The sequence below is a fragment of the Scyliorhinus torazame genome, chromosome 5 (assembly GCF_047496885.1).
Source record: "Scyliorhinus torazame isolate Kashiwa2021f chromosome 5, sScyTor2.1, whole genome shotgun sequence".
Classification (NCBI taxonomy): domain Eukaryota; kingdom Metazoa; phylum Chordata; class Chondrichthyes; order Carcharhiniformes; family Scyliorhinidae; genus Scyliorhinus; species Scyliorhinus torazame.
In genome coordinates this window covers 241,938,499-241,965,245 of record NC_092711.1, presented here as the reverse complement: position 1 = coordinate 241,965,245, position 26,747 = coordinate 241,938,499, and the positions used below count along the sequence as shown (strand labels likewise).

Here is a 26,747-nt window from a genome sequence, read left to right as displayed (position 1 = left end):
ATGATCAAGAGATTGTCTTTTCATGGCAGAGAGATCAACAATACACCTGCTCTGTCTGGCTTCAGCTCCAACACTGAAAATTAAACTAAAACACACCCTGCAGCAAACAGCCTTAAACAAAAGTAAAAAGCTGACAGACAGCCCAGCTCCACCCACTCTCTGACATCACTGCAGTAGTAAACACCCATTTCTTAAAGGTACTCTCACTACAGATATTTATATACACACCTATTTATAAACATCCATTTCTTAAAGGTACTCTCACATGACACTTGTATAATAAAAAGGTAATACTTAGGGCAGCACGGTGGCGCTCTGCTGCCTCACGGCGCCGAGGTCCCAGGTTCGATCCCGGCTCCGTGTGGAGTTTGCACATTTTCCCCGTGTTTGCATGCGTTTCGCCCCCACAACCCAAAGATGTGCAGGGTAGGTCAATTGGCCACGTCAAATTGCCCCTTCATTGAAAAAAAATTAATTGGGTACTCTAAATTTATTTTTTAAAAAGGTAATACTTATATCGTGCTGGATTCAAGAAAACATTCTGAACATCAGAGGATGGAAAAGAAAAGGCGGGCATGGTGGCACAGTGGTTAGCACTGCTGCCTCACGCGCCAAGGACCCGAGTTCGATCCCAGCCCAGGATCACTGTATGTGTGGAGTTTGCACATTCTCCCCCCCCCCCCCCGCCATGTCTGTGTGGGTCTCACACCCGCAACGCAAAGATGTGCAGGGATTGGCCATGCTAAATTGCCCCTTATTTGGAAAATAAAGGATAGCAATGAAAGTCCATTTATATAGCCCTTGCATCTCTCAGAAAATTAAAATGATAATGCTGCAGGACACATCGAGTGATATTAATAAAGCTTTAGGTATTTTGAATAAATAGAACATTGGTTTATTGACTGTTTGAACCAAGCAAATTCATTTAGAATGATTTTTCAGAGGATAGGATGCTTTCCTCTGATTGTTATGAGTAATGTTCCTCAGAAATTACTCTACAGAAGGATGCTATTTGGCCAATGAATGGTGCACTTTCAAAGAATTCATCTAACAATTTTGAAAGAAATACCCATGGGTGGCAAAATTCTCATCAAGAGTTAACTACTTCTTTCAACCGAGGTAATTTACTATCTCTACTATTATTTACTAACAATCGACAGAGGGAAAAAACAGTGATGCAGTCAAATCATTGGAAATTATACCCAGATTCCGGGTCAGACTACCTTTCCAATTTTGTGTTTTGGCATGTGTACAATACCAAAGCGAATATCTGCAGGACTATGGAGGCGGCAAACTTGAAATCGACTGTTACCTGCCCTGTGATTTTGGACAGTTTTCCTGAAACTTCCAATGTTGCTTTTGGAATCTCTGGCCAATATGGTGGCTCAGTGGATAGCATTGCTGTCGCACGGCGCAGAGATCCCAGGTTCGATCCCGGCTCTGGGTCACTGTCCATGTGGAATTTGCACATTCTCCCCGTGTTTGCATGGGTTTCACCCCTACGGCCCAAAGATGTGCAGGGTAGGTGAATTGGCCACGCTAAATTGCCTCTTAATTGGAAAAAATGAATTGGGTACTCTAAATTTATTAAAAGAAAGTAGCTCACAGAGATTCCTCGGGGACAGGGAGGGTACTTTTATAAAAAGCACTGACTTTTAAATTAAATAGATGAGTGGGCCCTATTGAAGACAGGTAATAACTCCAAATAACAATATTGATATGAATTAGCACCAATTAGCAAACCAACAAATATGTAAATTCCCATGTAGGCTCACGCCAGTTCTAGAGTTACGGGGTGATGAATGATGAGTTAAACATATTGGAAATTCTCATTATATAATGGATTCCAATGCAGTAATGGATCATTATCATTGTTCAAAATATTTAGCCTTATCTGATACCTTCCTTCTTCTAGACAATTGTGGGAAATTTTGGCATTATACAGACAATGTGTCTTTTGTTCAAGAAATCTTTACAAAATCTCCTGCGATTGTCTCAGAGATTAGCTGCCACTACTTTTCTCAGTGCTGCTGGGAAGACTCTTGTTTTTCTATTTGGGTCATCTCTGGAGAGTTCTTTTACTCTGATTGTTGGAGTCAGCAGAAATACAGCTGAAGTGCTGGTGTGATGTTCGCTTTTTTTAAAATCAATTAACACATTTAGGACATGGTTGAACAACCTTTACCCAGTTTTAGTTTTTACTGCACACAGTAAGGGACTTGTACACATTGGAAATGCATAATACTTTAAAGTATATATCAATATATAAAAACATATTTATGGACACACATACTTACAGCATTCAGAAATTTCCAAAACTAATTGTGAGCAACGAACGCATGATGTCTTACAACTAAAATAACAAAATAACAGTTCGGAATGTGGCGACTGGGGGCTTTTCACAGTAACTTCATTGCAGTGTTGATGTAAGCCTACTTGTGACAATAAAGGTTATTTATTTATAACATTTATATTAAATTAAAAAAACAACAACAGAGCAGAGGTCTTACGGTGTTGCAAGGCACAAACAGGCCGAGAACTGACAAGCTTCGTCAGTGTTTACACATACAGCTGGAGGGGTAAAACATCAGCTCCTGCCGTGACTTGAGCCCAGCCCAGAGAGGTGTGAGGAATGTGATGTTTGAACATCTCTAGTGCAGTCATTTTTCACTGTGATTTTAGAAGTAAATGGGTTTCTCCAGGTTGAGTAGGGGTGGGGGTAGTGGTGAGATGCATAAAAGGGAAGGTTGACTGGAGGTGGAAGAATGGCCCTGGGATTCCAAATGTGGTTTGTACATTTACAGTATTCTGTGCAGCTCTAGGGACTAAAGCTTATTCAAAAACAAAGGTTTATCCGTGTCTTACACCTAAGGGAATATTTTCTTACAGGATAGGGTTCACAGAGTGAATTAATGCACTGCTTGTCCAAGGTGAGGTCATGATTATGCCTTCTACTTATAAAGTAGCAATGAAGTTTTGTTGTCATCAAATTCCCCCCAGCCCAGTCACAGTCCAGAGAATTACCATTCCGTATTTTTCCTGGTTGCTATTTTAGTTTATATCTTTCCTGCCCAGATATTCAATCATGTTGTAGGTTTTAAAACATGGTAAATGCACAAAGCACTCCGTTGCTAATTAGCTTTTTCCTGTTCTTAATGTACAAAACAGTGGCTTTAGAATTATCCAGTTTTTTATGTCTATTTACAGTAAAGTTGTGTTGAAAGACGGTATGAAATAATAATTGCAACTTTACTAAACTGCACAAAAGAACTGTTGTACTTGCTAATTTAATCTACATTTTCATTTACAGGTTTTATAATAAATTGAGATTAGACGTTGCATAAAGGAAATGTGTATTTGCTTATTAGTGCATTTACGTCATAGGTTTCTAAAGAGCGATCTGGATCTCTGGACGCACAGAGTTCCCCAATTTGATCTGGGAGGTGGAGAAGAGGATTGAGGATATTGTGTCCAGCCAGGGCTGTCACACTGCAGTTTTAAAATAATTTTGCAATTTAAAAAACATTTCCATTCAAAGCATTGTATGCAATTTCTCTTTTGCATACATTTTTCATTGCATCAAAGCTACATGGCACGCTGTGGGAGGTGGCAGCTGAGCCCTTTTCATGTTACTGTTATCCACCCAAACATTCCTCCACTCCAAAATAATACAGGCACCATGGACTGAGCATAATGACTAATCAAGCCTACAACTAGGTTTGGTTATGGATGTGCATCACACGACCCCTGCCCAGTAGTTAAGCCCATACAGTACCACTGAAAAATGTCTGCATGTTTGTTAATGTTGTAAGAGTTTTGGGAATCACTGAATGCAGTGAGAGAAGAAGAACTACACGTGCATTTTGTACCCAGAAATGTAGTAAGACCAAGAGGGAGATATTCATCTCAGAAGAAAATCACATTTTGGGGGAGGGAAATGGAAAAGAAAAGTAAGAGAGGAAAAATAAAGAATGTTCTAATTAAGAGATTGGTCTGGATATAGTTGGAAATGGGTGCGAAGCAAGAATGCCCTCCTCTCCACCCCCCCCCCCAAAATTGATCACTCTGGCATGGAGATAAATTGCCAGGTATCTGATCCAGTGAAACTTAGCAACTATTGCCTGTTTGACGGTGAGATTCAATACCGGGGTAGCACTGAAGGTGTGATCAGAGGGAAGTGGGAATGGACCCTGGAGAACAGACTAACAAGGGATCTGACCAGTAAAGGCAAATCTGATAGTAAAGAAGAGAGGCAACAGCAACCTAACTTAGTTAGTACCTCCATATAAATGAATGATGGTATTACACAGGACATCAAACAATCAGCAGTAGGGAGTAACGGGTTGGATGGGGAAAGCAAAAATATTTAAGGCACAGTCAAGAAGATAGATCTCAAGAATGTTCACTCTACCCAAAATTGTAAAAAGGCAACATTTACTTTAAATATTAGAATATGACAATAGATCGAGAGATGTTGGCCAGAATTTTCCAGCTCCTCCCCGCTAGGGTTTCCCATGGCAGAGGCAGCACGCCATTGACTGCCAGCGGGATCTTCCGGTCCATCCAAAGTCAATGGCAATTTGCGTGGCTCGCCCAACCTGCTGCAGGGGTCAACTCCAGCAGGACCGGAAAATCCTACAGGCGGGAAGGGTGGGAAAATCCTGCTTTGGTGATAACTGGATCTATGCAAAGACTCAAGCACATAGGTTTGGGCGGCATGGTAGCACAGTGGTTAGCACTGTCGCTTCACAGCACCAGGGTCCCAGGTTCGATTCCCGGCTTGGGTCACTGTCTGAGCGGAGCCTGCACATGCTCCCTGTGTCTGCATGAATTCAGAATTGCACATTCTGAATTCTCCCTCAGTGTAGGCACCAGAGTGTGGCGACTAGGGGATTTTCACAGTAACTTCATTGCAGTGTCGGCTATGAGGGAGTAGGTCGCACATTTGGTGGCTCCCGTTTCGGTCGTACTTTTAGACCTTTTCCCCCGACTTTTTTGCGCTTTTGAGTGCGGAACTGGAAAGCAATAGTACTCAGGCACAGGACCCATACAGAATTGTATGGACCTAAGAAGCCGGAGGGACTGTAAACAGCAGAAGAAGTGGTCGAGTAAGGGCACAGTGGAGGCTGTGAGAGAGACCAGCACGGCTGGTGTTCAGAGCAAGGCGCCGACAGCCCAGCCCACAATGGAGCAGCTGCTGCAGACTATGCAGGAGGGATTTTTGGCTCTGAAGAATGACAACTTGGAGCCGCTACAGAAGTCGATTGATCAGATGGGAAAAGTGCTGGATGATCAGGCTGAGAAGCTCCAGCAGTTGGAGAAGTCAGTGGAGGAGCAGGCTGACTTTCAAACGGTGGCGGTGGTGGAGATTTGGAGGCTGAGGGACCAGCAAAAAGTGCTTCTGGAAAGGCTGGAGGACCTGGACAACAGATCTCGCCAGCAGAATGTGAGAATTGTGGGCCTCCCGGAGGGGACAGAGGGGCTAGACGCTGCCGCATATGTGGAGGGTATGTTTCAGAAGTTGCTGGGGAACGAGGTATTCCCGCACACGCCAGTGGTGGACAGGGCATACAGAGTGCAGGTGAGGCAGCCGCGATGAGGGGGTCCCCCACAAGCGATGGTGGTGTGCTTTCACAGGTACCTGGACAAGGAACGGGTGCTGCAATGGGCATAGAGCACACAAAGCTGTACTTGGGACAATACCACCCTGCGTGTTTACCAAGATTTGAGCGCTGAGGTGGCCAGGAAGAGGGGAGGCTACAGGCAGGTGAAGGAGATACTGTATAAAAATAAGGTGAAATTCGGGCTGCTTTTTCCGGCGCGACTGTGGGTTACGTATGAGGGTCAGCACCACTATTTCGAGGAACCCGAAGAGGCGATGGACTTCGTTAAGAAGCAAGGGCTGGCCCTGAGCTGAGGACATTTGGACTCATGTTAGAACTTTTAAGTATATGTGGTGTCTCTCCCGTTTTGAAAATTGCCTGCATGTTTGGGTTCGTTTTTGTCGTTTCTTTTTGCGACCTTTTTAGGGTGTTGGAAGGTGGTAGGGATGTGTTTGTTTTTTTGCGTGATTTTCCTGAATGTTTCCTGTTTGGGCTCTTTGATTAGTTGGAGTTTGGCTGGGGGGACATTAATACAGAAAACAGTTAAAAGGGTTGGGTTAAAATAGATACATCAGGGGAACTTTGTGCGATCTTTTTCTGTGTCTGTATGGGAAAGACTGAGAGTGCCTGTTATTTCTTATCTTGTTTTTTCTTGTTTAACTCAAATTGTGCTATTGTGGGGGTTGTTTATGACTTGTATAGAGTGTTTGCTTAAGTAGGGCTGATCTGGGGAAGTGGTATGGATGGGTCGGGGAGGGGTGACTAGGAACAATGGGTGGGAGACACACTGGCGCCGAGGCTGGGAGCCTCAGGCTAGCTGAGTGGGACTCGTCAACGGAAGCCGAGGTGGGGGCTGTGCATATAGTTAGATTAGAGCAGGTGTTAGGTGATAGGATGGTGTTGCGGGGGGGGGGGGGGGCGGGAGTCGTTCTGCTGACGGGGTTGGAAACTGGGCATGGTAACAGTGAGGAGGTCAGGAGGCGGGCCAGATGAAGCGCGACACATGGCTGGGGGGCTGGCCAAGGAAAGGGGATGGCTGATCGGCAAAGGGGGAGGGGGGCGAAATGCCCCCCAAACAGGCAGATCACCTGGAATGTTAGAGGGTTTAACGGGCCAGTGAAGAGGGCACGTGTGTTTGGCAATCTGCGGGTTCTGAAGGCGGACATAGTCTTGCTGCAGGAGACGCACCTGAAAGTGGCAGACCAGGTTAGGTTAAGGAAGGGCTGGGTCAGTCAGGTCTTTCATTCGGGGCTTGATTCTAAGACGAGGGGGGTTGCGATCCTGATTAATAAAAGGGTACAATTTGAGGCGGAGGGCACAGTCGTGGATGGGGGTGGCAGGTTCGTTATGGTGAGGGGTAAGCTCAAAGGGGTGAGAGTAGTCCTGGTCAGTGTGTATGCCCCTAATTGGGACTACGTGGATTTTATTAGGAGGATGCTAGGGAAGATCCCCAACTTGGACTCACGTAAACTGATCATGGGCGGGTACTTTAATACAGTCCTGGACCCGAGCCTGGACCGGTCATGTTCAAGATCGGGCAGGTTGCCAGCGATGGCAAAGGAACTGAGAGCGTTCATGGAGCAAATGGGGGGGGGCAGATCCGTGGAGATTTAGCCGGCGAGGGAGTTCTCGTACTGCTCCCACATCCACAAGATATATTCCCGAATTGACTACTTTGTTGTGAGTAGGGACCTGCTGGCAGGATTGGTGGGGGCAGAATATTCGGCAATTGCCATATTGGACCATGCTCCGGACTGGGTAGACCTGCAGTTTTGTAAGGACAACTTTCAGCGCCCACCATGGAGGCTGGAAGTTGGACTACTCGCGGACGAGGCGGTGCGTGAGAGGCTGAGGAAATGTATGCAGAATTACCTGCAGGTGAACGATACTGGAGAAGTCTCGGCAGCGGTGCTCTGGGAGGCACTGAAGGCAGTGGTGAGAGGGGAGCTGATTTCAATCCGGGCGTACAGGGACAGGACAGATAGGGCAGAGACGGACCGACTGATTAAGGAACTTCTACGGACGGACAGGAGTTACGCAGAATCCCCGAGGCCAGAGTTACTCAGGAAATGACAGAGGCTGCAGGCCGAATTTGGGGTGCTGACTACAGGCAAGGCTGTAGAGCAGCTTAGAAAGGTAAAAGGCGCGATTTATGAGTCTGGGGAGAAGACCAGTAGAATGCTTGCGCAACAACTAAGGAAGAGGGAAGCGGCGAGGGAAATAGGGAGGGTAGTGGATGGGGAAGGTGCGTGACCCGGCAGGGCTGAACAAGGTCTTTAGGGACTTTTATAGGAAGCTGCACACTTCGGAACCACCCGGGGGACCGGGGGGGGATGAGGCGATTCCTGGACGGACCGACCTTCCCAAGAGTGGGGAGGGGGTTGGTGGATGGACTGGGGGCCCTGGTCAGGATCGAAGAGGTATTGGGGGGCCTGAAGGTCATGCAGTCGGATAAAGCCCTGGGGCCGGACGGGTATCCAGTGGAGTTTTACAAAAAGTTTGCCGGGATAGTGGGGCCGGTGCTGGTCAGGATCTTTAACGAGGCAAGGGACAGAGGGAGTTTACCCCCGACGATGTCGCAGGCCACCATCTCGCTCATTCAGAAACAGGATAAGGACCCGGAGGCTTGTGGGTCATACAGGCCGATCTCTTTGATCAATGTAGACGCCAAGTTACTGGCCAAGAGTTTGGCGACCAGAATTGTGGAATGTGTACCGGATGTAATTGTGGAGGACCAAACCGGGTTTGTAAAGGGGAGGCAGCTGGTGGCCAACCTAAGGAGGCTGCTCAACGTGATTATGATGCCCCCGGAGAGTAGGGATAGTGGTAGCCATGGATGCTGAAAAGGCTTTTGACCGGGTCGAGTGGGATTATCTGTGGGAGGTACTAGGACGGTTCTGGTTCAGGGCGAGGTTCATCGACTGGGTTAGGCTATTGTATCAGGCCCCGGAGGCGAGTGTAAGGACGAACAGGACGACATCAGAGTACTTAAGACTGCACCGTGGGACAAGACAGGGCTGCCCTCTCTCCCCACTGCTGTTTGCGCTGGCCATAGAGCCGCTGGCAATTGCACTGAGAGCTTCTAGGGGCTGGAAAGGGCTGGTCCGGGCGGGGGGGACATCAAGTCTCGTTATTCGCAGATGATCTGCTGTTATACGTATCGGACCCAATGGTGAGGATGGACGGTATTATGGTAACCCTGAGGGAATTTGGCCGGTTGTCCGGATACAAACTGAACATGGCTAAGAGCGAGTTGTTTGTAATTCAGGTGAGGGGGCAGGAGAGTAGGCTGAAGGGGTTGCCGTTCAGGCTCGTGGGGGAGTTTCCGATATTTGGGGATTCAGGTGGCACGGGACTGGGGCAAGCAGCATAAGCTCAACCTGTCCCGACTGGTAGAACGAGTGAGGGAGGAGGTCCGGAGGTGGGATGTGCTCCCACTGTCATTGGCAGGAAGGGTGCAGACTGTTAAGATGACGATTCTCCCGCGGTTCTTGTTTGTTTTTCAGTGTCTCCCCATCTTTATCCCGCGGTCCTTCTTTAAGAGGCTGAATAAAATTATTCTGGGATTTGTATGGGCATGGAAGTCCCCACGGGTTAAGAGGGTGATGCTTGAAAGGAACAGAGGAGAAGGGGGGCTGGCGTTGCCGAACTACAGCAACTTTTACTGGGCGGCCAACCTAGCGATGATAAGGAAATGGATGGTGGGTGCGGTGTCAGTTTGGGCGCGGATGGAGGCTGCTTTGTGCAGGGGCATGAGCTTATCAGCCCTGGTCACGGTGCCTCTGCCACTTCCGCCGGCATGGTACTCCACCCGCCCGATAGTGGTGGCAGCCCTTCGGATCTGGGGCCAGTGGAGGAGGCATGTAGGATGGGCAGCACGGTAGTACTGTGGATAGCACAATTGCTTCACAGCTCCAGGGTCCCAGGTTCGAGTCCGGCTTGGGTCACTGTCTGTGCGGAGTCTGCACATCCTCCCTGTGTGTGCGTGGGTTTCCTCCGGGTGCTCCGGTTTCCTCCCACAGTCCAAAGATGTGCAGGTTAGGTGGATTGGCCATGATAAATTGCCCTTAGTGTTGGGTGGGGTTACTGGGTTATGGGGATAGGGTGGAAGTGTTGACCTTGGGTCGGGTGCTCTTTCCAAGAGCCGGTGCAGACTCGATGGGCCGAATGGCCTCCTTCTGCACTGTAAATTCTATCTTAATCATAATCTATGTAGGGTAGGTAAGAGCATCGGTGTGGACCCCAATCTGCGGCAACCACCGATTTGCCCCGGGGAACATGGACGGGGGGTATCGACTGGAGGAGGGTGGGGATTGTGAGGATGGGGGATCTGTTCCTGGAAGGGAGCTTTCCGAGCACGAGGGTGCTGGAGGAGAAGTTTGGGCTGGCGAGAGGGAACGACTTTCGATACTTACAGGTGCGGGATTTTGTATGCAGACTGGTGCCGTCCTTCCCACGTCTCCCGCCGAAGGGGAGGCAGGACAGGGTAGTTTCTAGGGGAGAGGTGGGAGAGGGTAGAGTCTCAGACGTCTACAAGAGAACTAATAGGAGCTGATGATACGCAGACCGAGGATCTGAAGCTTAAGTGGGAAGAGGAGCACGGGGGGGAGATGGAGGACGGTGTCTGGGCAGAAGCCCTGAGCAGAGTAAACACGACTGCAACATGCGCCAGGCTCAGTCTGATCCAGTTTAAGGTCGTGCACCACCGGGCCCACATGACGGTGACCCGGATGAGCAAATTCTTTGGGCTGGAGGAAAGTGTGCTAGGTGAGCCGGAGGGCCGGCTAACCATGTACACATGTTCTGGTCGTGCCCTAAACTCAGGGGGTATTGGCAGGGATTCCTACTCTGCACATCTTTGGGTTGTGGGGGTGAAACCCACGGAAACACGGGGAGAATGTGCAAACTCCACACGAACAGTGACCCAGAGCCGTGATCGAACCTGGGACCTCGGCGCCGTGAGGCTGCAGGGCTAACCCACTGCGCCACCGTGCTGCCGTGAGTAACCAGAATTAAGTGTAATGAATTGCGTGCAGCTATACAGACTAGTGAAAATGTTAAATAAAAACAGAAAAGCTGGAAATACTCTGGCAGGACCTGTGGAGAGACGCTTTGGATTGATGACCTTTCATCAGAACCTTTGTGGATCCATACTTAGAGTACAACAGTAAAGAAAAATCTAGGAATTCCCATCTGTTTGGTGCCCTGAGCCAAGTCATAACCAAGGATGAGTGACATTCTCCACTAATGCAACTCTTCCATTACAGCATCCAATTGTAACATTGCTCATGAGTTTGACTCCATTCTGTGGGGCAGACCATTCACTTATTGATTGGTTGCTCAGCGATGATCTGAATATTTAATAGGGAAGCATATTAAATTGAAAAGATTCAATCTTCTGGTTATGGAAATGGTTAGGTTGGGTACTAAAACAGAATTTGGAAGATGAATTGTAGTGAACGTGCTGAATTCTTATTCCATCATTTTCCTAATCCTGTTGTCATCAGACTTCTGACCCCCTTCCCCTGTGCCCCACCCACGTCCAATTTGAAATGTAAATAGTTTACGTTCCTGATGTACGTTAATGTTTTTGTTCTCTTGCAGATAGAACATACATGAAAACATCCATCCTGTACTGAGGGACAATTATCAAACTGAACCATGTACTGACAACGTTTCCACACTCCAAGAAACCGTGGCTGGTACAGCACGTACTTCAGGCCACTTTCCTTCAATGCAGCCTCAGTTGACCCTTTAGTCTACTCTACAGGACTCATAATTTAAAAAGGAAAAAAGTAACTACACCCAATGTGATGGATTAGTGCTGTAGTGTCATCTGTGCTGCAGGTAATATTGCCAAAATGCAGCGATGTTTTTGTATCAGGTTAGCTGCATCAGACAGTGTACATAGCAAGAAACATGCTGGTTGGTTGAAAAGTAGTGTGTCATGCGATTTTAAAAGCACACAGAGGGCCAACTTAAACTGAAGTGACTTCACGGATTGGTGAATTTACAGCACAAGCTTGATTCAAGGCTGTTAATTAGCCCAGAGAAAACTGAAGGACTTTGTAATGGCTCATGGAATCCTGCAACAAAACTGTCTATTATAACTATTAATAAAGCTTTCTCTGTAAAAACTGGTCTATTTTAAAAAGGACCTTTAAAAGAAACAGAGGAGACAGCAACAACTGTTTTGCTGAATGATGACGTCCTTGGGTTTTGTGATCCATCTTCGAGAGACGCATCGATTTGTCATTAACATCTTTTACACTCTGCTCAAATATTGGGGAAGGAAGTTAAATTTATGCAGTAGAATGTTAGGAAATGAAACCTTTTTAAATGGCTAGTTGCTCGTATACACTACCATACTTTTGTTCAGAATATTTAGTTAAAACTTCACCCTCTGATCAGAGAAAGGAATGTTAACTAGTAAAAGATGCAATGTTAATAGAAGTTTCAGTTTGTCTTTTGTCTTTGCAAAGCTGTTCACAAAATATTGTCCCCTGCTGTTCAGACTGACAGTAAAATGGTGCTGATGTTAATTATTAAGTTTATAGCTTTGTAGTGAAATAAAAATGCCACAAACTCCCTGCATATCACGTGCAGACATTGTTAAAGAAAGCTTACACAAGCAACTTAAATACTTAATGCAGCACTGTGTAAAAACCTCAGTGACAAATGGCTTATGTCTGCACTCTCTTCCAAACAGGAACATGCCCCAATGTAACCATCACTTTGAGTGAAGAAATGAATTGTAAATAACTGGAAGTAAATTAAGAGTCTTCTGTTGGATAATGCAGATCATTTATATTTTTGCTTTATTAATGACTTATGGACGTGTGTTCAGGTGGAGGAGGGTTGGCTGAATTATACCCCCTATCTCATACACTTAAGGAAAATTACACACAAAGAAATCCCACTCCTTTGCTTCAAGAACGGGGATGAAACTTTCTTATAGAAAATGTGAAGAATATCACAGAAGTGAGACCGGCTTAAATTGTAACATTTCACAGCACTGCCACAGTAACATTTTGCACATAGAGTAGACATACTATTTATGGAGACTGTATTCATTTTACCCATTCGATCAAAGTGGTTTCAGTGGTAGCTACGTGAGAAAATGGATCATAGAGCAGATACACTATATTTACAGGATTAAAAAAATTGAATGAGGTATGTACTTATTCAGATATTGATGCCACATGGCATTTTGAAGATAATCAATATTTCATGTAGCCATTTGTTTCTGAATTTTGTCCTTAAATGAACAGGCCAAACTTCATCACAATGATGGGTATTAAACCCATCTCGATACTTTATCTCTTACTCAGGACAAGGGAACCACAAGATCAGTACCAGAGGAAAGGTTACTTCCCCAGCATGAGGCACTTAACAAGTGGCAAATTTTGCTGCATGCTTTTTAGGGGAAGTTCATACTTACATGCGGTGGTAAACAAGAAAATGGGATCAGTTTCCTGGCTAGAAAGAGTTTTATAGAGGAGTTAACTTTGGTCTGTCGAAAGCTAAATTTTGACGACTAGCGATATCACCTCACTATAATTCAGCGCTTGTGTAAAGCCACCTCCAACATTTCAGACATTGTTGATCAGCTTTGCGCTCATCCAGCCAGAGATGTCAATGACACTTTAGCTTTCGGTACCCGAATGTTCTGAAGTTACATTGTTTTCCTAATTATATCATTCAATGCTAATATCAGAAAACAAATGACAGTGAACAGATCTTTTTTGTACCTTATAGTTGCTGTTACTCGAACTAAAATACAAATTCCCCTTCCTGCACTCCTGACATTGTTTTGTTTCTGAATCATTTCCTTTCATATGGCATTGCTCTTAAGTATGACCGACCTTCAGTTTGTTTGTGCCCCATTCACATTGTGAAAAGCTTAATCACCATGTGTTTTAATAATCAAGCATTTGAGCTTCCAGACTGCATTTTATTTGGGCACAAAGTGGCAGCAATGTTCTTACTGATGAACACTGGACAGGCCACAAGTCAGCAATCCCAAACCATCTCCATTGCACAGTACAATGTCATCATTTTAGTCATCATTTTGTGATTCGTTTTTTAAAAAACTCTCAACGCTTTTCAAGAACCACTGTATTTAAAATCCTCACGGAACCAGTTGGCAGTGAGCACCATTCACCAATGATACTGTCTGACCGCTGGATAATATGTTCCAGCACCTGGTGATGGTCTGCCTCCACAATTGGACCAAGCTGAACTCAGTGGATTTGAACCCACAGCTCAGAACCAGTCAAAATCAGTTCATTCCAGACACAAACTGAGTTTCAAATACTTTAATTATGATTTACGTATGTTAGTCACAGTAAAACTAGACGATAAAATGTGCCGTATTTATTTTTCCATTAATATTGAAAATAAATTAGAGAGACTTGGATTTATTGCAATTGGATTATGAATGGAAGAAAATCGACCAAGGCAAATTTCATTCACAAATATACAAGAGAAAACACCACACCTGGCATCTATAGAGCTTGACCTATCCTTTTTGATTAACTAATCCTACTAATAGTGATCACACCAGACATAGTAGATATGTTCAAACCCAGAGCTTCATAAGTGTGAGGCAATAATTCAGGTTTAATACCATTTGTAAAGATAAGCTAGCAGTTGTTTTCCCTCATTGTACACAAATTGCACCCATCAGTCTATTAAGATCCTACAGCTTTTACACAATGGTACCTACCTGATCTAGAGACTGGATCTTGTATCTTCCCACCCCCTCCTTCGTGTAGAATACTGAATTGCAGAAAGTAAACATGCAGTTTACAGTGCAGACAAGCCTATATTTCCTTGTGTGATAAAAGCAAACACATAAACTTCACTCAAGTTGATGACGATCCACATCTTATCGGGGGATTTCACATTTGTTAAAAATGACTTTATCAAATTCCGCTTGTTGGATGTTTTTCACATTTTTGTAAACTGTGAAGTTCAGGACAGCAAACAAGCAGCATCTGAATCTATTTTGGCCTGATACAAATTAGAAACTTGTCATTGCTGCACAGGTCTTTACCCCACACATTAAGGGAAAGGTGTAATTCACATTGAAATGTGTTTAATTATCAGCATGTGATGGGTATCGTATTACTTAACTCTGACGAGTCATTGTTGGGTCAGCTGAAAACAATTTGAAAGGTGCCAGGCCATGCACGCTCAGTATGTTGCTCTGGTCAATAAATTGCTGAGAAGTTTTTTTTCTAATTTTGTTTAAATGTTTGTAGAACTTCATCTATTTAAATCATAAAACTTCACTGTTTCTGTTTAAAAGTGGAGACAAGAGGGAAGAGAAAAACTGAGGTTAACGGCATCTAGAGTATAGTCTCCTTAAAGCTGGAAAAACATATCTGCTGTTGAATTTGTGGTGGAAACCAGATTTTGCCATCCGACTAATTCTCAATGCCCTCTGTCAAAAGGTTATTGTGAAGTATCAATTTCAGAAGGAGAAAAGTGCTTTTTGTGTATGACAAATGATCTCTTATTAAACTTGTAAGTAAAATGAACACAGGCATTATAAGTGTTACCATGCAGTAAACATTAGCCCAATGGTAGTAAGATCACATTTGATTATTTTTATCTGCCAGTTCATCTTGGGGACTATGTAACCATATTCTAAAATTGGTGGAAGGTGTCGTATGATAAATATTTCAGTTTTACTCTGGTGAAGCCTGAGAGTCTATGTCATCACGAGAGCTCCACCTTGATCAAGCTGTCCAGTAATATAAAGTGGTTTGTTATTTTTTGTTTAATAAAGTTGATCAATAATTATGACATTGGAAATCGATCTGAACATTTCCTCAACTTTACCTCCAGTGTTGTGCAATTTCTGCCTAATTTCGCATTTTGGTGCACTGTGAACCCCAAAACACTTGGGCCATTAATTTTCTTTTTTTTAAATATAAATTTAGAGTACCCAATTAATTTTTTTCAATTAAGGGGCAATTTAGCATGGCCAATCTACCTACCGCATCTTCTTTGGGTTGTGGGGCGAAACCCACGCAGCCACAGGGAGAATGTGCAAACTCCACATGGACAGTGACTCAGAGCCGGGATCAAACCTGGGACCTCGGCGCCGTGAGGCAGCGGGGCTAACTGACTGCGCCACCGTGCTGCCCTTGGGCCACTAATTTAATGATACTTACACAAATAAAAATGGCGAACAATTGCAGATTGCTGATCCTCCTTTAAGGAGATGGAAGAATTCTGTTTTTAAAAAATTAATCTTTAGCCTCTGTTTTGGAAAAAATTACTTTTCCAACCACTGGTTTGCATGTTTTTAAGGGATATCTATTTTCTGCTGAAGAACAGTCTGAAATATTACAATAGGAGATGGTAAGTACAACAGTACCTTGTCAACATTTGTACGTTTGAACTGCGACTTAGAGGTGGCCTGGGTGCAGACATCCTGGAACCCCACAATATGGGTGGATGTGGTTTGGTTTGGTAGCAGGCCAAAATGTTAAAAATCTGAAAAGGACCCCAACCTGCCTCAAAACCAGTCCACTTCTAGCATTAATGGAGGTGGAATGATGGTCAGGTGACCAATCTGCCCGCAGGAGGGGAGGGGGTTGGCTGAAAGCTTTGGAGGAGGCAGCATGTCATCATTTTAACAAGATTTCAATTCTGAACCCAAAGTGACTGCGTTCCCAGAAACACAATAATGAACAGGAAGGGCTGGATCCACCACTAAGTGTGTTCAGGCACTATTTGTGACCCAGAGGAGAGGATCCAATGAGCTAACCTATAAGCTCCCCCTCCATTTCCATGATCTTCCCTCACAATCCCAAGTAGATGACATCTCCGAATCAGTAACCCCCCGCTCCCCCAATGACCATGGAACCCCCATCTCTGACTAACCCTCTGACACTCCCATCTGCCCTGGTCTTTAACACCTCTCTGATCTTTCATCAGCTCAGCTCCCCATGATCTTTGAACGCCACCCCCTCCAGACCCCATTCATCCCTGACCCTCCCAACTATGCATTACCCAATGTCGCCCCCCCCCCAAAAAAAAAACAATCTCCACTCACAACAATCACTAAATCTACATCGTCTGATGGATTCTTTGTTGTCTCCAACGGTGAATTTCTTCTGTGCAGTTTTTTGCTGTCTGAAATCCTGCATCTTTCTAGGCTCAGATGGGAATCAGGCCATACACAGTAGTGAATCCCAGGAACTGCAACAGCCCAAGCTTCATATTGGTGAATCAGGGGAAAACAGCCACTTGCCTTGACAGCCACACTCACACGTCTCATGCTCAGTTCAAATCGGAGCTGGAATTTCTGTCTCAACAATGAACTCTGGATTTGAGTTCCACATCCTCACAACGGTGTTTATGGCTCCTTATTCTTAATTCAACAACAGTTTGCTTATATCTACCCTGACAGCATTGTTGAGAATCTGTATTGCAGACTCATGTTTCTGTTAATTGGGATAATCCAGATGAATAATAAACAGCTCCATATAATCAACCTCACCTTTATCATTAATCTCCCCAATTGTTTTCTATTGTTCTGATCACTAATGTATGTCCAAATGACAATGGAGCACGACCATCATGGGTTTACTGATTCACTTCAAAGTTATCCCCTGCCTCACTGGTAACAATCACCAAATTAAAATTATCCAGGCTCTTAGCCTGAGTCTGAACAGACCAGTTTCCATAAACTACTGCTACCTTTCCTCCAGGGTGGGGTGGAGTGGAGCCGTGACACTTGTATCTGTCTATGCTGATTCCCCCTACCACCCAAATTATTGTGAACTCTCTCCTCCACCTTCACCCCATTTTTATCTCTATCGATTTATTTTCATTTCTTCCATTGATCTGTTTTTCCCTCACCATTGACCCCCCACCCCACTTGGACCATCTGTTCTTAGTTGCCATTCGACACACACACTGCTCACCTTTGCTTTGCTGTTAACACATTCTAATCTCTTTATGGGCCACTATCAACACCCTTCTTAGCCTTAATCATCCCCATTTACATTCCCTTTGTCTTTCTGTTCACAACATTTTTGTCAATCTCCACCTACCACTGGCCTTCTATCCAGCCCCGCCGCTCCCACCCCCGCCCCACAACAGTATAAATCTGACCCTATTTCCAGTTCTCTCCAGCTTTGACAGAGTCATCCAGATTCAAAACATTAGCTGCGTCCTCCACAGATGCTGTCAGACCTGCTGCGATTGTCCTGTATTTTCTGTTTCTGACCCAAATTATTTAAACTGGGATGATTCCATCAATGCCTAGAATAATGTAAAGTTAAACTGGAACTTGGTAAAAGTTTTTTCCGATAGGCCTGAAAACATTAAAAATAATATATGGGCGGAATATTACGAAAGCAGGATTTTGTCCTGTCAAAGTCAATGGACTTTTGAATGGATTGCCCCATTTTATGGCTATTCTACCCTATGTGAATATTTATCTTGCATTGGTCTGATTTTGGGGTGAGGATGAGGCACCATCAATTCTTGGTATTTCAAAGTCTGTTTTTCGTTTTGCAATTTTCCAGTATTAAAATGAAAGAATTTTAATATGACTGCACAGGACCATCTGGTCCTTCCCTATTACCCCTGGCACAGTCCTCGATCCCCCACGTCAAGATCTTCGCCAATAGTTTGGCATGTACATTTAGCAGGAAAATCGGTCTATATGACCCACATTGTTCCGGGTCAGAATCTCGCTTTAGAATGAAGGAGATCGACACCTGTGACAACACCGGTGGGAGTACTCCCATCTCCTTTGCCTCATTGAAAGCCCTTACCAACAGCGGTCCCAATACTCCTGAGAACTTCTTGTAGAATTCAACCGAGTACCCATACAGACCCGGGGCCTTACCAGATTGCATCGCCTCCAGACCCTCCACTACTTCTACCAGCCAAATTGGAGCCCCCAGACCCTCAACCAACTCCTCATCCACCTTTGGGAACTCCAACCTCTCCTGAAACTGCCTCATCCCCTCCCCTGGGGCTTCTGACTCATATAGCTCATTATAGAAGTCCCTAAACACATCGTTCACCCCCTCCGGGTCCAAGACCATCTTCCCACCTGTGTCCTTCACTTTCCCAATCTCCCTCGCTGCCTCCTGCTTCCTCAACTGGTGCACCAGCATCCTGCTCGCCTTCTCCCCATGCTCATATACCACCCCTCTCACTCTTCTCAACTGACCCACCACCTTTCCCGAAGATAATTGCCCAAACTCCATCTGCAACCTCTGCCGCTCCTTTAGCAGCCCCGCCTCTAGGGCTTCCGCATATCTCCTGTCCACTTGCAGGATTTCCTCCACTAGCCTCTCTAACTCCACCCGCTCCGTCTTCTCCCTCTGTGCCTGAATCGGAATAAACACCCCCCCCTGACCACTGCCTTCAGTGCCTCCCAGCCATACCTGCCAAAATCTCCCCTGTATCATTAATCTCCACATACCCCGGATGTCCTTCCTCACCCACTCACACACCTCTTCCTCCGTCAACAGTCCCACATTCAGCCTCCATTGTGGGCATTGGGCCCTCCCCCCCCCTCCCCCTTCCTCTCCCCCCCCCCCCCCCCACCCCCCCCCCCCCCCCCTCCCCACATTGATCACTCGTAGGTCCACCCAGTGCAGGGCATGGTCCGACACCACTATTGCCGAATACTCAATATCAACCATCCCTGCCAACAACGCCTTATCAAACATGAAAAAGTCTATTCGGGAGTACACCTTGTGTGCATGGGAGAAGAATGGAAATTCCTTCGCCCTTGGGCTCCCAAATCTGCGCCCCCCCCCCCTTCCTATTTGCTCCACGAAACCCCGGAGCTCCATAGCTATTGCCGGCACCCTCCCCAACCTCGAACTCAACCGGTCCAGTCTTGGATCCAGGACCGCATTGAAGCCCCCCCCCCATAATTAACAGATGAGAGTCCTTTAGCGGGATTCTCCGCAATCGGCGCGATGGCCCGACGACGGCGCCAAAATCAGTGCAAACCACTCCGGCGTCGGGCCGACCAGAAGTAGCGGAATTCTCCCCACTTCCGGGGGCTAGGTGGATGCCGGAGGGGTTGGCGCTGTGCCAGCCGTCGTTGAAGGGACTGCGCGAGTCCATGCATGCGCCAAAGGGCCGGCGTGATCCTGCGCATGTGCGGAACCGCCGGCGTATTCTGGCACATGTGCAGATTGGTGGGCCAGGCCACTGTGGAGGCACCCCCTGGGATCGGATCCCCCTGCGCGCCCGCCCCGCCCCCCCTCCCGCTCACCATAACATACCTTCCCCCAGAGTCCCCACTATACTTCCCACTTCAAACATCACCCGCTCATTGATCAAAATCGGCACCCCCTTCATTTTAGAGTCCAATCCCGAATTAAATATTTGGCCAACCCACCTCTTACTCAGTCTGGTCTGGCCCCCACCTTAAGATGGGCCTCTTGTAGCATGGCCACATCGGCATTTAGTCTTTTTAAATGTGTAAACACACGCTTGGCCGGCCCATTCAACCATCGCACATTCCACATGAGCAGACTGGTTGGGGTGCACCCTAACCCCCAGCCCCTTGCCGATTAACCATAGTCCCTCTTGGGCCAGCCTCCAACCCACGTCCCGCATCCTCAGGCCCCGGGCGCCCACCGTCATCGATCCTCCTATTACATTTTAAATGCCCTTCCCCTGTCAGCAGTACGTCCCTGTCCCCCCGCCCAGTCTCCCAAACAACAACCCCTACCCCCATCCCCCACTAACTTTCTGCTCACCCCCCACTGCGCTTCTGTGAACTAGCCCACCCAGCTAGCCTGGCAACCTCCGCCCATGGTGTCTAACGTCCTATCCCCCACTGCTTCCACTCCCCCCCCCCCCCCCCGCTCAATCATCCTGCTAGTGCAAACAAAAACAACCCCTCCCTAAGCCCAATCGAAGAGATCAACCCCCCACCTTCCAACAAAAAGCAAAAACAATCCTGAAGCCGAACAATGGCCCCAAACAACAAGTTAAACACAGCGCCAAAGCATCTCTCAATGTCGTCAGAGCAGAGATTTAAAAAGAGTGGGAGCTGAGAGTCAGAGCGGAGATTTAAAAAGAGTGGAAGCTGAGAGTCAGAGCGGAGTTTTAAAAAGAGCGGGAGCTGCGAGTAGGAGTGGAGATTTAAAAAGAGCAGTAGCTGCGAGTCAGAGCAGAGATTTCAAAAAGATAGGGAGCTGAGAGTCCGCTGAGATTTAAAAAGAGCTGGAGCCGATAGTCAGAGCGGACATTTAAAAAGTGCAGTAGCTGTGAGTCAGAGCGGAGATCTATAATTTTTTATAACTTTATTGTCACAAGCTAAGAAAAGAGATGAGGATCTAAAAAGTGATTTTAGGAAATTAGGTTGGAGGCTAAAGAGCAGGACAAGCAGAGTAGTAATCTCAGGATTGCTACTGGTGCCACATACAAGTGAGTGCAGCTGGACAGGTGGCTACAGGGCTGGTGCAGGAGGGAAGGCTTCTGATATGTGGATCATTGGGATACCTTCTGGGGAAGGTGGGGCTTGTACATGAAGGACGGATTGCACTTAAACTGGAGGGGCACCAATATACTAGGTGGGAGGTTAGCTAGAGCTCTTCGGGAGGGTTTAAACTAGTTTGGCAGGGGGATAGGAATCAGAGCTATGGAACAGAGGATCGGATAGCTGTTGAACCGGCAGAAGTAGTATGCAGCGAGTCTATGAGGAAGGATAGACAGTTAATAGGGCAAAGTTGCACTCGTGGAATGGGTTAAAGTGTGTCTGTTTCAATGCAAGGAGTGTCAGGAATAAGGGAGATGAACTTAGAGCATGGATCAGTACTTGGAACTATGATGTTGTGGCCATTACAGAGACATGGATTTCACAGGGGCAGGAATGGTTGTTAGATGTTCCGGGATTTAGATGTTTTAAGAAGAATAGTGAAGAGATAAAAGGGAGGGGGAGTGGCACTGTTAATTAGGGAGTGCATCACAGCTGCAGAAAAGGAGGCCGTCGAGGAGGGTTTGTCTACTGAGTCAGTATGGGTGGAAGTCAGAAACAAGAAAGGAGCAGTCACTTTATTGGGAGTTTTCTATAGACCCCCCAATAGCAGCAGAGATAGAGGAACAGATTGGGTGGCAGATCTTGGAAAGGAGCAGAAGTAACAGAGTTGTTGTCATGGGTGACTTCAACTTCCCTAATATTGACTGGAACCTCCTTAGTTCAAATGGTTTGGATGGAACAGATTTTGTCAGGTGTGTACAGGAAGGATTCCTGACTCAATATGTAGTTAGGCCGACGAGGGGGGAGGCCATATTGGATTTGGTGCTTGGCAACGAACCAGGCCAGGTGTCAGATGTCTCGGTGGGAGAACATTTCGGTGACAGTGACCACAACTCCTTGATCTTTACCATAGTCATGGACAGAGTTAGGAACAGACAGTATGGGAAGGTATTTAATTTGGGAAGGGGAAATTATACTGCTATTAGACAGGAGCTGAGGTGGATAAAGTGGAAACAGTTGTTCTTGAGGAAATGCACAACAGTAATGTGGGGGTTGTTTAAAGAGCACTTGCTGCGAGTGCTGGATAGTTTTGTCCCACTGAGACGAGGAAGGAATGGTAAGGTGAAGGAGCCTTGGATGACAAGAGAAGTGGAGCTTCTAGTCAAGGGGAAGAAGGAAGCTTATGTAAGGTTGAGGAAGCATGAATCTGGCACGGATCTAGAGGGTTACAAGGTAACCAGGGAGGAACTCAAAAATGGACTTAGGAGAGCTCGCAAGAGGCATGAAAAAGCTAGTCGGGATGGATTAGGGAAAACCCCAACGCGTTCTACACGTGAGAAATAAGAGGATGATCAGGGTGAGAGTAGGGGCAATCAGGATAGTGGAGGTAACTTGTGCCTAGAGTCTGAGGAGATAGGGGAGGCCTGAAATGAATATTTTGCTTCAGAATTCACTAGAGAGAGGGACCTTGTTGCTCATGAGAACAGCATGAACCAGGTTGATAGACTCAAACAGGTTTATATTAAGAAGGAGGATGTGCTTGAAATTTTGAAAAGTATAAGGATAGATAAGTCCCCTGGGCTTGACAGGATATACCCAAGGTTACGACAGGAAGCAAGGGAGGAGATTGCTGCGCCGTTGGCGATGATCTTTGCGTTCTCACTCTCCACTGGAGCAGTACTGGATGATTGGAGGGAGGCGAATGTTGTTACCCTGTTCAAGAAAGGGAATAGGGAAATCCCTTGGAATTACAGACCAGTCAGTCTTACGTCTGTGGTGACCAAAGTATTTGAAAGGATTCTGAGAGATAGGATATATGATTATTTAGAAAAACATAAGTTTGATTAAAGATAGTCAGCATGGCTTTGTGAGGGGCATTTCATGCCTCACAACCCTCACAAGCCTCGTTGAATTCTTTGAGGATGTGACAAGACACATTGATGAAGGTCGGGCAGTGGATGTGGTGTATATGGATTTCAGTAAGGCATTTGATAAGTTTCTCTATGGTAGGCTCATTCAGAGAGTTTTGGGGCATCGGATACAGGGAAATTTGGCTGTCTGGATACAGAATTGGCTGGCCAAAAGAAGACAGCGAGTGGTAGTGGATGGAAAGTATTCCACCAGGAAGTCCGTGACCAGTGGTGTCCTGCAGGGACCTGTTCTGGGACCTCTGCTCTTTGTGGTTTTTATAAAAGACTTGGATGAGGAAGTGCAAGGGTGGGTTAGTAAGTATGCCGATGACACTAAGGTTGGTGGAGTTGTAGATAGTGTCGAGACCTGTTGCAGGTTACAACAGGACATTGACAGGATGCAGAGCTGGGCTGAGAAGTGGCAGATGGAGTTCAACCGAGAGAAATGTGAAGTGAAGATCAAATTTGAATGCTGAATACAGGGTTAAAGACTGAATTCTTGGAAGTGTGGAGGAACAAAGGGATCTTGGGGTCCACGTACATAGATCCCTCAAAATTGCCACCCAGGTTGATAGGGTTGCTAAGAAGGCGTATGGTGTGTTGGCTTTCATTAACAGGGGGATTGAGTTTAAGAGCAGCGAGATTTTGCTGCAGCTTTATAAAACCCTGTTTAGACACACTTGGAATATTGTGTCCAATTCTATCGCCTCATTATAGGAAGAATATGGATGCTTTGGAGAGGGTGGAGAGGAGATTTACCAGGATGCTGCCTGGACTGGAGGGCATGTCTTATGAAGAAAGGTTGAGGGAGCGAAGGCTATTCTGACTGGAGCGAAGAAGGAAGAGAAGTGACTTGATGGAGGTGTACAAGGTGATGAGAAGCATGGATAGAGTGAATAGCCAGAGATTTTTCCCCATGGCAGTAATAGATGTCATGAGGGGACATAATTTTAAGGTATCGGGGAGATGTCAGAGGCAGGTTCTTTACACAGAGAGTGGTGGGTGTGTGGAATGCACTGCCAGCGAAGGTGGTTGAGTCAGAGTCATTAGGGACATTTAAGCGACTCTTGGACAGGCACATGGACAGCAGTAAATTAGGTTGATCTTGGATTAGGATAAATGGTCGGCACAACAACGTGGGCCGAAGTGCCTGTATTGTGCTGTACTGTTCTATGTTCTATGTTCTAAGTAGGCTTACATTAACATTGCAATGAAATTCCCTAGACGCCACACTCTGGCGCCTGTTCGGGTACACAGAGGGAGAATTCAGAATATCCAATTCACCTAACAGCATGGGCGGGATTCTCTGACCCCCTGCGGGACTCACGCCACGCCGGTCGGGGACCATTGGCAGCGGATCCCCTGGCGATTCTCCGGGCCCCGATGGGCCGAGCGGCCGTCCGTTTATGGCCAGTCCGGCCGGCGTGGGTTATGCCTGGGCCCACACGGCAGGACCGCGCAGGTAAGTCGGCGTGGACGGTCCGGGGGGGGGGGGGGGCGCGGGGGGGGGGGGGGGGGGCGCGGGGGGGTCCGACCCCCCACGGTGGCCTGGCCCGCGATCGGGGCCCACCGATCGGTGGGCGGGCCTGTTCCGTGGGGGCACTTCTTCCTTCCGCGGCGGCTCCTGTAGGGCTCCGCCATGGCCGGCGCGGAGAAGATAACCCCCTGCGCATGCGGCAAAATACGACGGGCCTGTTCCATGGGGCACTTCCTTCCGCGCCGGCCCCTGTAGGACTCCGCCATGGCTGGCGCGGGGAATAGAACCCCCTGTGCGTGCGCCAAAATACGACGGCCGGCTTGCGCATGCGCGAGATCACGATGGCTGTTCCGCGCATGCGTGAACTCACGCAGTCCCTTCACCGCCGGCTGGAGCAGCGCCAACCCCTCCGCCGTCCACCGAGCCCCCAAGACAGGTGAGATAGGGAGCTGAGAGTTAGGACAGAGATTTTTAAAAAGCGGGAGCTGAGAGTCAGCAGAGGTTTAAAAAGAGCAGGAGCTGAGAGACAGCGGAGATTTAAAAGAAGTGGGAGCTGCGAGTCAGAGCAGACTTTAAAAAGAGCAGGAGCTGAGAGTCAGTGGAGATTTAAAAAGAGCAGGAGCTGAGAGTCAGAACGGAGATTTGAAAAGAGCAGGAGCTGAGAGTCAGAGTGGAGATTTAAAAAGAGCGGGAGCTGAGAGTCAGAGTGGAGATTTAAAAAGAGCGGGAGCTGAGAGTCAGAACGGAGATTTGAAAAGAGTGGGAGCTGAGAGTCAGAATGGAGATTTAAAAGGAGGGAGCTAAAAGGGACACCTCTCAGCAGTGGGCTGAACTTGAAAAACAATGCAGGAGTGACATCATAGGAAAACACTAGGGAATGAAGATGGGAGGATAAAGGAGTAAAGAAAAAGTGAATCTGAGAGCAGAACCAGGTGGCTAAAAAGGTTGTAAGAAAGCATACTGCAAGTGTTTATCTCCTCAGGAAAGCAAAACAGCTGATTAGAGGAGTACAGTTATATATTCTATTATATATTCTATAATAACAAGGAGCAGAGAAGAAGGACCCTAGTTAATATTTGTTAATATTATGTGATATCAAAGCATTAAGATAACTTAAAAGGGTAAGACATGGCAGGAGTGCTCCAAGCTGTGGTTTGCTCTTCTTGCCCTATGTGGGAGACCAGGGACGTTTGAAGTTCCCAGGGTCAGTGTGTGTGCAGGAAGTGTGACAACAGCTACAGCTCCTGGAATCTCGAATTTCAGAACTGGAGCGGCAGCTGGGGACACTGTGGAGTATCCTCAAGTCATGAGATTATTATGGATAGCACGTATAGACGTATAGAGAGGTGGTCACACTGCAGGCTCAGACTCCACAGGAAAAAGGAAATGGGTGACCACCAGGCAGATCAAAAGGATTGGTAGGCAGCGGAGGAATCTCCTGGTATTCCCCTGAAAAACAGTTTTACCGTTTTGGATACTGTGGAGAGGAATGGCCTCTCAAGGGATAACAACAGCAGTCAAATTCATAGCACCACGATTGGCTCTGCTGCTTAGGGGAGGAGCAAAAGACGTAGAAATGCAGTAGTCATAGGGGATTCAATTGTGGCGGGAATAGATAGATGTTTCTATGGCTGCAAGAGAGACTCCAGGATGGTATGTTGCTCCCCTGGTGCTAGAGCCAAGGATGTCTCGGAGCGGTTACAGGACATTCTGAAAGAGGAGGGTGAATAGCCAGTAAAAAAGGGATGAGGTCCTTAAAGCAGAATATAGGGAGCTAGAAAGCAACTTGAAAAGTAGGACCTCAAAGGTGGTCTCAGGATTACTACCAGGGCCATGTACTAGTCAGAGTAGAAACAGCAGAATATATAGGATGAATACATGGCTGAAGAGATGGTGTGAGGTGGAGGGTTTAATTCCTGGGGCATTGGGATCCATTCTGGGGGAGGTGGGACCTGAACAAACTGGACAGATTACACCTGGGCAGGGCCAGGACTGATATTCTTGGGGGTGCGTACTTGCTAGAGTGGTTGGGGAGGGTTTAAACTAAAATGGCAGGGGGAAGCTATGTAAGGATTCAGAGCATGGGAAATCAAGAACAAGGGAAAAAGATAGCAAGGAGAATAAGAAGTGATAGGCAGAGAAATCAAGGGCCAGAATCAGATAAGGGCATAGTAAATGGTAGAAAAGGGACAAAGAATGTTAAAAGAACTAGCCTTAAGGTTTTTTACCTGAACCCTCGGAGCTTTTGAAGTAAAATTGATGAATTAACTGCG

At 46.6% G+C, this 26,747-nt stretch overlaps 1 protein-coding gene across 5 annotated transcripts in view; it reads left to right on the top strand.

Annotated features, from left to right (window-relative positions):
- The window catches only part of dacha (dachshund a), a 589,340-nt gene extending 573,924 nt beyond the window's left edge, over nt 1-15,416 (top strand). For all 5 annotated transcript variants that reach the window (XM_072505220.1, XM_072505221.1, XM_072505219.1 and 2 more), the window contains one exon: nt 11,208-15,416. In XM_072505220.1, the coding sequence (XP_072361321.1) occupies nt 11,208-11,242 (35 nt within the window). In that variant the 3' untranslated portion in view covers nt 11,243-15,416. The remainder of the gene's footprint in view (nt 1-11,207) is intronic.
- The last annotated feature ends 11,331 nt before the right edge of the window (nt 15,417-26,747 follow it).